This window comes from Erythrolamprus reginae, chromosome 7 (genome assembly GCF_031021105.1).
Source record: "Erythrolamprus reginae isolate rEryReg1 chromosome 7, rEryReg1.hap1, whole genome shotgun sequence".
Lineage (NCBI taxonomy): Eukaryota > Metazoa > Chordata > Lepidosauria > Squamata > Dipsadidae > Erythrolamprus > Erythrolamprus reginae.
The window spans coordinates 41,567,710-41,581,674 of NC_091956.1; the positions used below are offsets into that span (position 1 = coordinate 41,567,710).

Sequence of the window (13,965 nt, forward strand, 5' to 3'; positions counted from 1 at the left end):
ATTTAGCAGAAGCAAAGAGCAAAGGTTATATTTATTCATATCAATAGACCTTTTCAGAACTATATCGAGTCCTTTTGAAATTAATATACTGAAATAAGCACCGATCTCTTCTTATAATACCTCTTTGTTATAAATCTGTAATATTTCAATTTAATTTGAACAACATATATTGACGTTTTTAAAAAGGTGATTTATTTCCAGTAATAGTTAAAAGGCGATTTCTTTCATATTCAAGTGATAGCATATCAACCCCCCACATAAAATATACTCCCCAGGACGACCTATTTCTTCCCGACTTCTTTCTGCCTTCCGTTCGGAAACTCCGCAAATTCATTGGCGCAGAATACTGCCAATCTGAATTATTTATCCGTTGGAATGATATTAAGAGGCGGGGAGAAAGGAGTTTGAATGCTGACGGTTTCATTTTCTTCTTAATTGGCTCTTTACTGGGATAAAGGGGTGAGACGTGGTCTGAGAATGGTAGTTCTCAGTAAATAAATAGAGGAAAGCTGGGAGTTTATTTATTCGCAGAAACGTGAGTAGAATCGGGGAGGGGAAAAGGCTTCTTTCTCGGAAAGACTGTTCAGAACACCACATATCAATCTCGACCCTCATTTGTTGGGACTCTGGCAACGCGTATGCAAATGGAGGCCAGCCTCACGTGTGCGGTGTGTCTGTCGCTCTTCGAGGATCCGGTCACGCTGCCCGTCTGCTCTCACAACTTCTGCCGCCATTGCGTCGTCGAATACCTCAGTCAATCTGCAAGCGTCGCATTGCCTTCTTCCTCTTCCTCCACATCGAGGTCCTCTCCTCGAAGTCATGACTCGCTCCAAGAGAGCCCGCAGGTTCCCGGCCGCCCATCACGGGACGAATACTCGATTATTCTGTCATGTCCGCTGTGCCGCAAACTCTGCTCGCTTCCTTCCGACCGCGGGGCTTCTGCATTACCTGTCAACACCACGCTAGCTGAGGTGGTGAAACTGTTCAGGGCTGCTAGCCTGGAAGCGATAGTGGAGGTGGACTCGTCAGCTCTGGTCCCTCAGTTGGCTGCCCTGGGCGGGATCTGCAAGAAACACCCGGGGCGACTTCGGCAGCTTTACTGCAGGATGTGCCGCTCCGGAGGCTGCGGGCAGTGCGTGTCAGAAGACCATCGAGGCGTCTTCCATTCAGTCAACCTCATTGACACGGTGTACCAGGAGGAAAAAGTACGCGCTTATCTGGGAAGGGAAGGGAAGGGGAGTGACCCTGGAAAAGTGACGGGGGCCTCCGAAGAAAGACCAACATGCAGTTATAGAAGTGTTTATGAGGCTTTCCAAAAGTGCTAAAAAATCTCTCTTAAGGCCCAAACCTATTTGAAGACAATCAGATACAGGGAAGACTGATAAGAGAATAGGGTTCTCTGTGATCCTAGAATACACTCTACACATGAATCAGTAAAAGCTGTTGAGAAGTAGATAAAACTTTTACAAACAAATCCAGTACCATAAGAAAACATTCTGGAATAAGAAGATAGGATTTTGTAGCATAGAGGTTTTTTTAGTACTACAGGTATCTCTGACCATTTATTTAATGGCACTGAAATAAATGACTTATGACTGATCCTTGCACTTAACAACCATTGCAGCATCCCTATCGTCACATGATCAAAATTAGGACACTGGCAAAGGGCATGGTTGCAGTATCCTGTGATTGTGTGATCAATCGCTGCTAGCTTCCAAAAAATCTAAGCAAGCCAGAATCTTAAGTACTGCAATGATTTGAGTAACAACAATGGCAAAACAGGTCATAAATGAGGCACAATTCACTTAACAACTGCCTTAGCATTAGAAATTTTGGTCCCAATTATGATCGTAATGTAAGTCAAAGACTATCTGCAATCTGTTCAGAGTTTGATTTAGTGTATTAGAATGTAATGTGTACATAATTACATAAATGTTGTATGTAAAATATATACAGCAAAATGCTTGTTTAAATATAGCAAAAACTTGATTAGAGATAATTCAGGTATTCAATCATAATAGTTAAATTTTATGCAAAGATAAGATTACCTGAAAAGTATGGATATATAAATAGATAGATAGGTCATCATTGAGAGAATTATAAATCAATATATTTACTTTATTTATTGGAATTTGTCAAACGAGAATAAGGATAAGAGAATAAAAATACAATGACAGGTGATAAGCACATTAATACACTTACGTGCTCCCCTCTACTGACCACTTAATATAAAAATATTATTTTTCAGGTAAATTGTTTAGTTGCTCCTAGAAATGTTTGACATTTCTACTGGATTACTGGTGTATAGTGAAAGAGCAAAAACTAAGCAGCAAACTATCAAACTGGGAAGTGCAAATTTAAACAAATTCTCTGCATATATCATTTACTTTTTTGAAGTGAATACTAATCGATCATGTTGATTGGCAGCCTGTCCATTGTTTTTGTTATATATTTTTCTATTATACTAAATGGAAAGATACTACTAATAATACTATTTGCAGCACTAAGTATCATTTGCAGCACTAAAATGCATAGTATAAGAAAAGTGCTGGTTTGGTGAAGTTAAGGCAGGGAAGACCAAGAGTTCTAGCCCTGCTTTAGGCTTGAAGCTAGCTGCATGGCCTTGAGCAAGTTACTCTCTTTCAGCCTTAGCAATGAAGCAATGGCAAACCACATTTGAAAATATTTCCAAGAAAGCTTCATGGACTTACTGACTGAAAGGCACCAAAAAAATAAGTAATAGAAAACTGGGATAAAATGTAGATAACGAGTTCATTAATTTGCGCTCTCCTGTTTCTCCAATGCACTGGGAAGGAGAGTCCAATATGGGTAATACTCAAGTCTTATTGGTAGGGACTGAGTTTAAATTTGCATATTAAGTAGTACGGCCCCATAGCTGCCCCAAGAGTTCAGTTTAAAAAAAACGGAGTCTAAGTATAGGGACTCTGAGTTTTCTCTCCTAATAAATCCTTAGAATAATGAGATATAGAGATAAAGTTGTATTTTTCTTTTATTGATTATTAACATGTACTGTACTGTATATCTTATTTTTCAGGTTGGTATTGGTTCTCATTTCTGGGTCTCTGACCTACGTGGGTACCACCCCTCACGAATCTCCTCATAGGGCCTCTTCTCCCAGAGAGTACTGCCCTGGTGGAGGAGCCTTCAAGCTAGGTCTGCGGTCAAAGCTAGCTCTTTTGACAGCTGACAGTGGGGCGGGGGCGCCCCTCTCACTGAAAAGCCTGGGAGCGATCAACATCGGCGAGAGACAGGATTAGCGAGCCTACTTTGGACAGGATTTCTGTTCCTTAAGGCAGCTGTACTTGCTTGGCATTTCAAATCACGGAGCGACAGGAAGCAAGAGAGAGCGCTTCCCAGCTGATTTTTCAGGCGTGCCTGACATTTACAGCGACCTGATGGCACTAAGCAACGGGAAGTGAACTAGCGCTTCCCAGCTGATTTCTCAAGCACGCTTGCCATTTTGGGACATCAGGAGGTGCGGCTTAGTTTCTAGCTCAGCTGTTAGGCCCGAAACAGCTTGGAACGAATTAGCGCACATACGCACTCCTCTTCTATCGCGAGCCGCCATTTTACCTGTCACAAATTTGCCTCAGGGTGACTCGCTCCGTTCTTCTGTCAGTGGGCAGAGTCTTTGAGAGGAATTGCCTGCCTGTTGATTCACCACCACCTATCATTGTGTCTGGTTCGTGAGTACGATAACTGTATCCCTACGTTATGGCGGATCAGGTTTCAATCATTCTGGGGGAACAATCCACTCTACTTCCTGTGGCTTCTAACCCCAAAGAAAAGGCCCATATATACAAGCCCAAGTCTTCTCAGTCCTCCTCCTCCCTTGAGAAGGTGGAGAAGAAAATCAAGGCCTTGGAATAACAACTTGAGGCAGCCTTGAATCCTGCTGGTTCTACCCATGTGGGTTCAATTCCAAGTGTGCTACCCTTTCAGCAGCTAGCACAGCCTCTGGGCTGTCATCTCCTAGGGTCACTGCTGGGCCTGTTGGATTGGCCACTGAGAGAGACTGGTCATCTGATCGTTAAATGTCACCCTTTCCACCTCCAACTGTGCCCTCACCTGCTCTTAGACCTGAGAGACCGGGGTCTTCCAGTGAGCCCATGCATTTACCAACCAACCAACTACAAGGCATCCAAGCCCCATCAGCCACGTTCACACCTACGGAGTTTCGGGCTCAACCAGACGCTTGGCAAGGCTTGACCCCTTCGCTCCAGGACATTATAGCCAATGCCTATTCCCAGGGCATGGCGGCTGGAGTGCAGCAGTACACCTTTCAGCCTCCCCGACAGGCTCCGTCTAAAGACCTCTGGTCGGCACCACCACTGCCCCCTCATGATAACATCCAGCGGCATCAAACATCAAACCCTCGTGACAACATCCAGTGGTGGCTCAGGGGCCCATCAGGATTTGGCTCTTTAGCGGAATATCCAACCTTGCTGGATGAGGGCAGTGAACAGGAGAACAACCTATCAGAGGATGAGAACAAGGTTCCTGAACAGCCAACCTTTCCTGGTTTGTGTTAAACCATCCCTTTTCAGGATCCTTCTGCATAAAGCAAAACAGATTGTGGCTCCAGAAAACCCTCTGACATGGTGGAGACCGCCCGGCCATGAGCAACTCTATTTAAAGACCCCCCCCCCCCCAAAGAGACTGATCATATTCTGTCCTCTGAAATATTCATGGAAAACATCAAACCCTCGTGACAACATCAAGCGGTGGCTCAGGGGCCTTCTACAACGGAAAGGAAATTTTACACTTTCGATGATGAAATTGAAGCATTATTGCAATTCCCATCCATCGACCAACCTGTAGCCACTCTGGTGTCGAATTTCCTTATACCATCCGAGACAGCTGACAGTCTTAAACCGGATGACAGAAAGGCAGAGACACTGTTGCGAAAGACACACCACATGTCAGCTTGGGCTCTTCGGGCTGCTTCTGCAGCATAATTTTTTTATAGGGTGCCGATCATGTGGCTCCAGGATATGCAGACCTGGCTAGGACCTGAGGATGGCTGCCTGAGACAGGACTTGAACAAGTTACTAGCAGCTGCAGAGTTTTCTGTAGACACTACCCTGTATGTGGCCAAATTTTCATCTAGGGGTATGACTGCCACCTTGTCATCGCGTCACCTTCTGTGGCTCCGTAACTGGCAAGCAGACACTAAATCCAAATGGCACCTTGCCTCTTCTCCATTTCAAGGCACCAAGCTGTTTGGCGAAACGTTGGAATCTGTCCTCATCGAGGACAAGGACAAATGAAAGGTCCTCCCCAAGGCTTACAAATGCCAGAACTGCCACACCGCTCCTTATTTCTGGAGGCAGCCCTTTTGTTGGGAGTCTTCCTCGGGCGCAGCCCAGCCACCGAGGTCGTACTCCCAGTGTCAGTATAATCAGGCCTCTTACAGGAGTGATAGAACCTTTTTTAGGACAGAAACAAGCAATACCAACAACCAAGATGTCCCTTTAAGGGATCCAACCAAAGGGGCTTCAGGTGCTCCAAGTGACGCCTCCAATGTGATGCCCATAGGAGGCAAGCTTCAATATTTCAGTGCCTCCTGGGAGACTAGGTCCTCAGACGAATGAGCATTAGCTACGGTGTCTCAAGGTCTGCGGATAGAATTTATCTGGACACCGCCCAACCGTTTTCTTTCTTGTCCAGTGACTTTAGACTCACAGAAAAGAGACTTGTTGCAACAGGAGGTCTCCCACCTCTTGGACTCGCTCCATTCCATTCTAGCTTCAGTTCAATCCTGAGATTTCCTCACATCAATAGACTTGAAGGAGGCATACCTCCACGTTACAATTCACCCAGCGCATCGGAAATTCCTCTGTTTTTGCCTGGACAGAGTCAATTATCAATACAGGGTGATATTGTTTGGCCTCTCGTCTGCCCCACGGACATTCACAAAGCTGTTGGACGTCCTCACCACCAGTCTCTCCTCACAGTCATTACGCCTGATAGCATATCTCGACGATAGCATTATTCTTTCCAGAACTCCTTCAAGGGCACAGCAACTCCCCATGCAGGCTCTCCTATCGCATGGCTTCAGTATTAACTTGCCAAAGAGCCAACTGTCTCCCACTACCAGCCTATTGCACCTGGGCTCAGTCATAGACATGATCTCATGCATGGTTTTTCTCTCTCCAGACAGACAGGCCAACATTCAAAAGATGGTGTCCAGCCTACAGAATAAACACTGGATATCCCTGTCTTTCCTCTCGAAACTACTTGGGACATTAGTCTCGTGCATAGACATTGTGTCATGGACCTGATACCATATTCGATCCCTCCAGTGGTTTTTATTCCCTTTCCAGAAAAAGAGAGTCAGCCACTCACGCAAGCAGGTTTCTCTAAGGTGGAAAGTTCGCAGTTCTCTGCGATGGTGGTTTTGCTAGCGCTGCACCAGGGTTTCTCCTTCCAGAACCACGATCGCATGATCATCACGATGGATGCCAGTTTGTCAGGCTAGGGCGCTCATCTCGAATCACAAGTGGCTCAGGGACTGTGGTCCCCAGCGGATTTGATACCAGTCAACATCAATTTCCTGGAACTCAGGGCGGGTTTTCTCACTCTGCAGGCCTTTGCACGGTTGATAAAAGGCAGACACGTTCTGGTTCTCACGGACAATGTCGTGACCAGGGCCCACTTGAACCACCAAGGGGGAACGAGGTTGCGCAGACTAATGCAAGAATCGCTTTCCCTGTTCAACTGGGCGGAAGCTCATCTTGCATCCCTAAAAGTGGAACACATTGCAGAAACTTCAAATGTTCAGTCAGACTGATTATGTCGTGTGACTTTGGATCTGGTGGAGTGGCACTTAGATCTCGGACTTTTCCGGGATATAGTACTTTGGTTTGGGGCCCCAGAAGTGGATTTATTTGCAACTCACCTCAACACACAGGTTTTACTCTCACTTCCTGTCACCAGGAGCAGGAGTTAATGCTTTGTACACAACATGGCCCTGGGGTCTACTGTACGCTTTCCCCCCCAACGTGTCTCATTCCGAGGGTTGTGGAAGTTTTGCTAGTAGTGCCACACTGGCTCCGCCACTCTTGGTTTTCCGACATTGTGAATCTATCATCGTGGATCACTGTGGAGGATTCCGGATCATCTAATCTCCCTCAGCCAAGGGTTGGTATTTCACCCAGAACCCCAATGGTTCTAGCTAACCGTCTGGCACTTGAGGGGGATAGATTGAGACATCATCAACTCACAGAGAAGGTTATTTCCACTATGCAAGCTGCCCGGCACCCGTCTACAACGAGAATTTACCAAGCAACATGGTCTGTGTTTTGTCATTTCTGTACCGAAAGGCATATTACACCTCAAGACTCTTCCCTGGTTCCAGTCTTGGAATTTCTTCAGTTGGGACTTGATAAAGGTATGGCCCCCAACACCTTGAAGAGACAGGTGGCAGCCCTCTCGACTATTCTGAAGGTTGAGGATGGTCGTTCCCTGTTACACCACCCGTGGGTTAGAGATTTTCTTCGGGGAGCTTCCAACAAGCACTCCCCACCCATCCATCGTTATACCACTTGGGACCTTTCGCTAGTCCTGCATTCGCTCACAGGGACCTGAATAGCTCTAATGTCTGAATTATCAGCACTTCCAGTATGCCCAGATCTTTGTATCTTTCACCCGGACAGAATCACCTTACGTCTGGACCAATGTTTCCTCTCATTTTTTTCCGTTGTGGGCAGAGAAGTATAGTGTCTGAGCGGCAGTCCCTTTGGGACTTGGTGGCATAGAAGAATAAATAAATAAATAAAATAAACAAATAAACAAATAAATAAATAAAATACATACATACATACATATATACATACATTTTCATGCCTGAGCGCCTTATTTTTTCCCACCGATGTCACCCAAGACAACTTATTTGGGGCTCAGTGCTGGGACAGAATAAGGTCCCTTCCCACTATGTTATTCGGTTATTTTATATTTCAATTAATATCATTATCCTCTTACAAATCCATCATGCCTACTCCTCCTTCTTATACATTCTTCTTAAAAGAAACAAAAAACCCTCATACAACTTTTTCCTAATTAATAAGAAAAAAAATTCCTTTTTTATTAAAAGAAATTAATAATAAAACAAAACCCAAATCTATTATTATTAAAATTAAAATAAAACAAAATTATTAAAATAAAAATAAAACAACCAGCAAAACCAAAAACACAACTATTAATAAATCAATGCTTTAAAATCTTCATTTCTTAAATATTTATCATAGTATTATAGTAATCTAATAATACTATGAAAATCTATCTGAACACCAATGCATCAATCTATCTGAACACCAATGCATCAATGCAAATATTGAATTTCATTCAATATTTCCAAACTCAATTAATTTTCAGGCACTTAGATTTACTATTATTAACTTTCACCAATCTTCTACATTTCCAAGTATATTTTAAATTCATAATGCAAAGTCATAAAATCATACAGTACATATAATAAATCCCTTATTTATCATATGTATCTTCCATTAATTTTACCTATGTACGGAGGTGGGGAAAAAATGGAAACACGACTTTTTGGCATCATAATGTTTGAACATGTTCAAATCAATCAAAACTTGACATACTTTAATGTTTTTTAAAATTCTGTTATTTTATATGGTTTTTTAAACTACCTTTTTTTAAAACAGAAATTTAAGGAAATTGGTTATAACCTTCTAGAAATGGCAGACCTCTCAGATTTTCAAAGAGGCCAAATTGTTGGTGCTCGAATGGCAGGCGCTAGTGTAACAGAAAGTCCCTGAATGTTTGGCATTTCAAGAGGTAATGTCTCAAAAGTAATGACTGCTTTTGAAAGAGAAGGGAAAATGTCCTCAGCCAAGCACAGGTCTGGTTGAAAGTTGAAGTTGTCTGAGAGAGACCGTTGGACTCTAAAGCGAATTGTTAGAGCGGATCGCAAGACCAAAGCTCCTAAAATCAATAGACACGTACAGAACCCAGTTTCCACAAAAACTGTTCGAAGGGAGCTTTACAAATCTGGATTCCATGGAAGCGCTGCAATTAGAAAACCTCTGCTCTCAAAGACAAATGTTTCAAAGTGTTTAGAGTGGTGTAGAAACCACTAGAAATGGTCCCTCGAGCAGTGGCAAAATGTGACTTTCTTTGACGAATCATCGTTTACCATTTTTCTGACCTCCAGCCGTGTTTATGTTTGGAGACAGCCAAAATAATCATTTCATCCAGACTGCCTTACCCCAATCATCAAACATGGCGGGGGTTCAGTGATGAACTGGGGTGCTATTTCTTGGAAATCCGCCGGGCCAATGATTTCCCTTCATGAAAAAATTAACAGCCATCACTATTTAGGAATTTTGGCTGACCAAATTCATCCCATGGTTGAAGAACTGTTTCCAGAGGGTGATGCCATCTTTCAAGATGATAATGCACCAATCCATAGAACAAGAATTGTTAAAGAATGGCACGAGGAACATTCTAATGAAGTTCAGCATCTCATCTTGCCACCACAATCACCAGACCTCAACATTATGGTCAATTTTAGAGATTCAAGTAAGAAGACGATTTCCACTACCATTGTCTCTAAAAGAACTGGAGGGTGCTTTAACTGAAGAATGGGCTAAAATTCCTTTGGAAACAATGCACAATTTGTATGAATCAATACCTCGGAGAATTGAGGTTGTATTTGCCGCAAAAGGTGAACCAACACCTTATTAAAAGATATTTTGATGATTTTTTCAAGGTGTTTCCGGTTTTTTGTCCACCCCCTGTAATTCTATATAGTTCTGAAATTCTAATCCAATTTTACGAATTAATACATCCTAATATTAAATAACATTTAAATATATCTTTTACCATCATTCCATAGTCAATCCATATTTAATAATCATCCCTCTCCCCCTTTTCTCTCATTTGTTTCTATTTCTCCCTCTTCCTCCCTTTTTCTCTCATTCCTTCCCCCTCTCACTTCTCTCTTTTTCCATCCCTGTCTCCTCTCCCCCCTGTGTGTGTACACACTCTTGAACCATTTCCAAAAACATGTGAGGGCTGGGTTTTCTTATCTTATTCTTTGGGTGCTTTTTATCATACGCTTTAAATCAAGAGTCACTTCTCTCTCTCTTTAGTTTCATTCTCTTTCCTCTCATTCTCTGCCTTAATCATTTTCTCATTTCTTTTTTCTCCCCTTTTTGCTCTCATTTCTCTCTCACTTCCTCTCCTTTTCTCTCTCGCTCTCTCTTTCTTTCTCTTTCTCTCTCCCCTGCTATTTCTCTCTCTCCCCCTCTTGCTCTCTCTTTCTCACTTCCTCTCTCTTTCTCACTCTCGCTCTCTTGTCTCTTGCTCTCTCTCTCTCTTACTTTCTCTCGTTCTTTCTTTCTCTTCCTTTCTTCTCTCTCTCTTCCTTCCTCTCCTTTTCTCTCTTTTTCTCTCTCTCTCTCTTGCTTTTTTCTCTCTCCTCTCTCTCTCTCTTTCTCATACTCCACGCTGGCAACAGCGGCATCGGGAAGTAGCCGCGGGGCGGCAGGGAAGCGGCGGGGCAGGAGCTCCAGGGCGAAGACATTGATGGCGGCTGTTGAACATGAGAGAGAGAAAGAGAGGGAGAGAAAAAGTGAGAAAAAGAGAGAGAAAGAATGAGAAAGAGGGGAAGGGGGGAGAAAGTGAGAAAGAGCAAGGGGGGGAGAGAGAAAGAGATAGCGAGAGAGAGAGAGAGAGAGAGTGGAGGGCGGCTTGCCAGTACACGGCGCCCTTGGGGAGTGGCAAAGCATGGCCCCAGCGCCAGACTCCACCATCACTCTGCCCCCGGCCGGCTCCCCAGCTACGAGGCAGCGCCCACACCCACGCCTTCACCCTCCCTGGCATCACCAGCCATGAGCCTTGCTCTCCAATAACTCAGCGGCAACGTGAGTTGAGCAGAGGCGGCTGCTTTCGGCTCAGGGCGGGCTTTGGGGGGGTTGTTGGCCAAAACGCAGCGCAGCGCAACCTGAGGCCGGGCAAAGAAACCGCCCGATCCAAAGGCTGGCGGGGGATACTTTACTTTGGGGGGGAGGAATGCCATCCCCGCGCCCATGCCCAGCGCAGCGCCAACATGTACAGCATCCAGCAACACGACCAGCTGCTGCCCTGCGGCTACTGCCTGGTGCTGCTGCTGCCGGGGCCCTCCCGCTCCTACTTCAATACCTGCTTGGCGGTGGCACCTTCGCTACCCGGCCCTGTTGCCCCTGCAGTCCCACCTCAGGCCCGAGCCCTTCCTGTTGCAAAGCTCATCTGCCGCCGCCGGACCCCAAAGCTCACCTGCCTTTGCCACCAGGGAAGCCCCAGCCGGGCAGGGCACTGCTGCTGTGGGAGAGGCCGCCTCAGGGCTGGAAGGACTGTGCATGTGTTTGCTCCAAACTTTGCCGGAAAAACTTGGAAGGCGCAAAGAAGGAAGCTCAGATTCCTGTCTTGCAACTTTTTGCTCTTCGCGCCCTCAGCAAAAAGTTGCGAGACTGGAAGCTAAGCTTCCTTCTTCGCGGCTTCCAAGCTTTTCCTGCCACTGGCAATACAATCTGCTGGGGAAAAAGAGGTTTGGGACCTCTGCACTAGAACTGGAAATGTTTGCACGGAGATCTAAAATCTGCGCTATAGCGCAGGTTAGAGGGAACAATGGTCTGGACCGGCCATTCATTTCTTTTTTTTAAAAAAAATTTTTTTTAATTGTTTTTCTTTAAACAGACAAGACAGACAACATTTAACATTTAAATTAGCTACCATTGCTCCGCTAGTCATAGAAGCCTAACTAATACCAAAAAAGGTCTAACTATAATCAGATCAATACAGAAATACAATTTATAATACAGTGATCCCTCGAGTTTCGCGATCTCGATCTTCGCGAAAACGCTATATCGCGATTTTTCAGCAATTGTTACCATCTCGATCTTCGCGAACACTATATCGCGATTTTCCCCACCCGATCAGGTCACTCTCTTCCTTCCTTTCTCATCTTTCTTTCTCTCTCTCTATGTTGCTTCTTCCTCTCTCACACTCTCTTCCTCCCTCTCTCATCTCTTTCTTTCCTTCTCTCTCTTTCTCTCCCCCTCTTGCTCTCGAGCGGCCGCCTAGCAGCTGATCTGCTCGGCAGCGCAGCAGCAGCGAGGAGCCGAAGATCTTCGGCTCCTCGCTGGTGCTGCGCTGCCGAGCAGATCAACTGCTAGGCGGCCGAAGGAACGTTCCCTGGGTCTTCCCCGCCGCCTCGGATCCTCGCTGATGCCCGCCCGCCGTTTGCCGCTCGCCCCGTTCGGCGGCCGCACGTCCCGTTCGCCCGCCGCTCGCCCCGTTCGCCAGCTGCTCCCCTCGTTCGCCCCCCACTCCCCTCGTTCGCCCGCCGCTTGCCTCATTCGCCCGCCGCTCCCCTCGTTCGCCCCCCACTCCCCTCGTTCGCGCCGCCGCTCCCCTCGTTCGCCCCCCCACTCCCCTCGTTCGCCCCGCCGCTCGCTTCGTTCGCCCGCCGCTATCGAACTTGCTATCGAGCCTGCTAATGAAATCCAACCCGCAGCGGCCCTTTCCCTCTCCAGGCTGCGGGAGGGGTCCGGAGAACAATGCCTGGCGCCGCGCTCCCGGCTGGGCTTTTTCCCCCCATTTCCCCTCGGGTGGAATTTCAGACCCTCCGCCGGTTGGATTTCATTAGCAGGCTCGATAGCAAGTTCTTCCTCCCTTTAGAAAGCCCCGCAGCCTCCTCCGCCCGGCGAGGCCGCCAGCGAGGACCCGCAAAGCCGCCGCCGCCGCAGCGAGGCCAAGCCGCCCGCTCCCACGGCACGGGCTCCCAACACAGCGCCGCTCAGCCCGCCCTCGGCGATGCCTCCGCGGATCTGCAAACCCAGCCGAGCGACGCCTCTGGTCTGGGCGAAGGCAGTGGGCAGGCCCCGCCGCAGCAGTCCCCGCGGGCACCGCGCGCCAAGGGCCGGCCAGGCCGCCGGCCAACAAAGGGGCTCCCTCGCCTCCAGCGCGGCAACTTGGAGCCCGGCACGCCCCGCAGCCCTCGCCTCGCCCGCCCCCCGCCTGGCCGGCGCTCCGGCTACCCCCGGCTGAGGAAGAACCGAGTAGCCCCCGCCCTCCCCCGCCCGGCTCCCTTCAGCCCCCCGGGGCCAAGCGGGCGGGGGGCGGGCGGGACTTCGCCTGTCTCCGCCGCCAGCATCGCCCCTCCGGCGGGCCGGCCTCCCCCGCCCGCCTCTGCTGCAGCCGCCGCCGCCTCCCCGACTGGCACAAAAGGGCCCCGCCCGCCCCGCCCCGAACCTTACCTTGCGAGTTTTTGGCTGCGGGGGGAGAAGTAGGATTTTCCTAACTCCCTCCCCCTGCAGCCAAAAACTCAAAGCCTGTATCCTGCCGCCCGGTTTACCCAGGACACGAGCGGCGAAGTGACTTGGAGGAATGGAGATCCGGCCCTTCACTTGCCCTCCCAGCAAAAGGCAAAGCCGCGCAGCTCCCCAGCCGCCAAAGGAGGCTTAACCCCACCCCTCTGTCCCACTCATCGCCCGTGGTCGGCATAACCTCCTCCTGCCTATCCCCGCTTTTCTGCCGGCCACGGGCGATGGGTGGGACAGAGGGGTGGGGTTAAGCCTCCTTTGGCGGCTGGGGAGCTGCGCGGCTTTGCCTTTTGCTGGGAGGGCAAGTGAAGGGCCAGATCTCCTGCCTCCTGCCTCCCCCCCCCCCCAATGTCTCCGCTGTAGCAGCTGCTACAATAGACTTCCACGCCTTTCGTCCGTGCCTGGCGGGAGGTGAAGAGTTCTTTGCCCAGTGCAAAGTTGACAGCAAGCAGTTCCGCAGTCGCCGAAGGAGGCTTAACCCGCCCGGTTTCAGTGGGGTTTCCCCGTTGCCCAGGGATTCCTGAACACACCACAGCCACCTCCGTTCGGGCGAAGGAATCCCTGGGCAACGGGGAAACCCCACTGAAACCGGGCGGGTTAAGCCTCCTTCGGC

The 13,965-nt window shown here is 47.9% G+C and overlaps 1 protein-coding gene across 4 annotated transcripts in view; it reads left to right on the top strand.

The window, feature by feature from the left end:
* Window positions 1–406: 406 nt before the first annotated feature.
* Window positions 407–13,965, top strand: part of LOC139170338 (tripartite motif-containing protein 59-like) — a 170,566-nt gene continuing 157,007 nt past the window's right edge. For 2 of the 4 annotated variants that reach the window (XM_070757394.1, XM_070757397.1), the window contains exon 1: window positions 407–1,205. In XM_070757394.1, coding sequence (XP_070613495.1) covers window positions 639–1,205 — 567 coding nt within the window. In that variant the 5' untranslated portion in view covers window positions 407–638. The remainder of the gene's footprint in view (window positions 1,206–13,965) is intronic. The other 2 variants (XM_070757395.1, XM_070757396.1) reach the window with 2 other exon arrangements.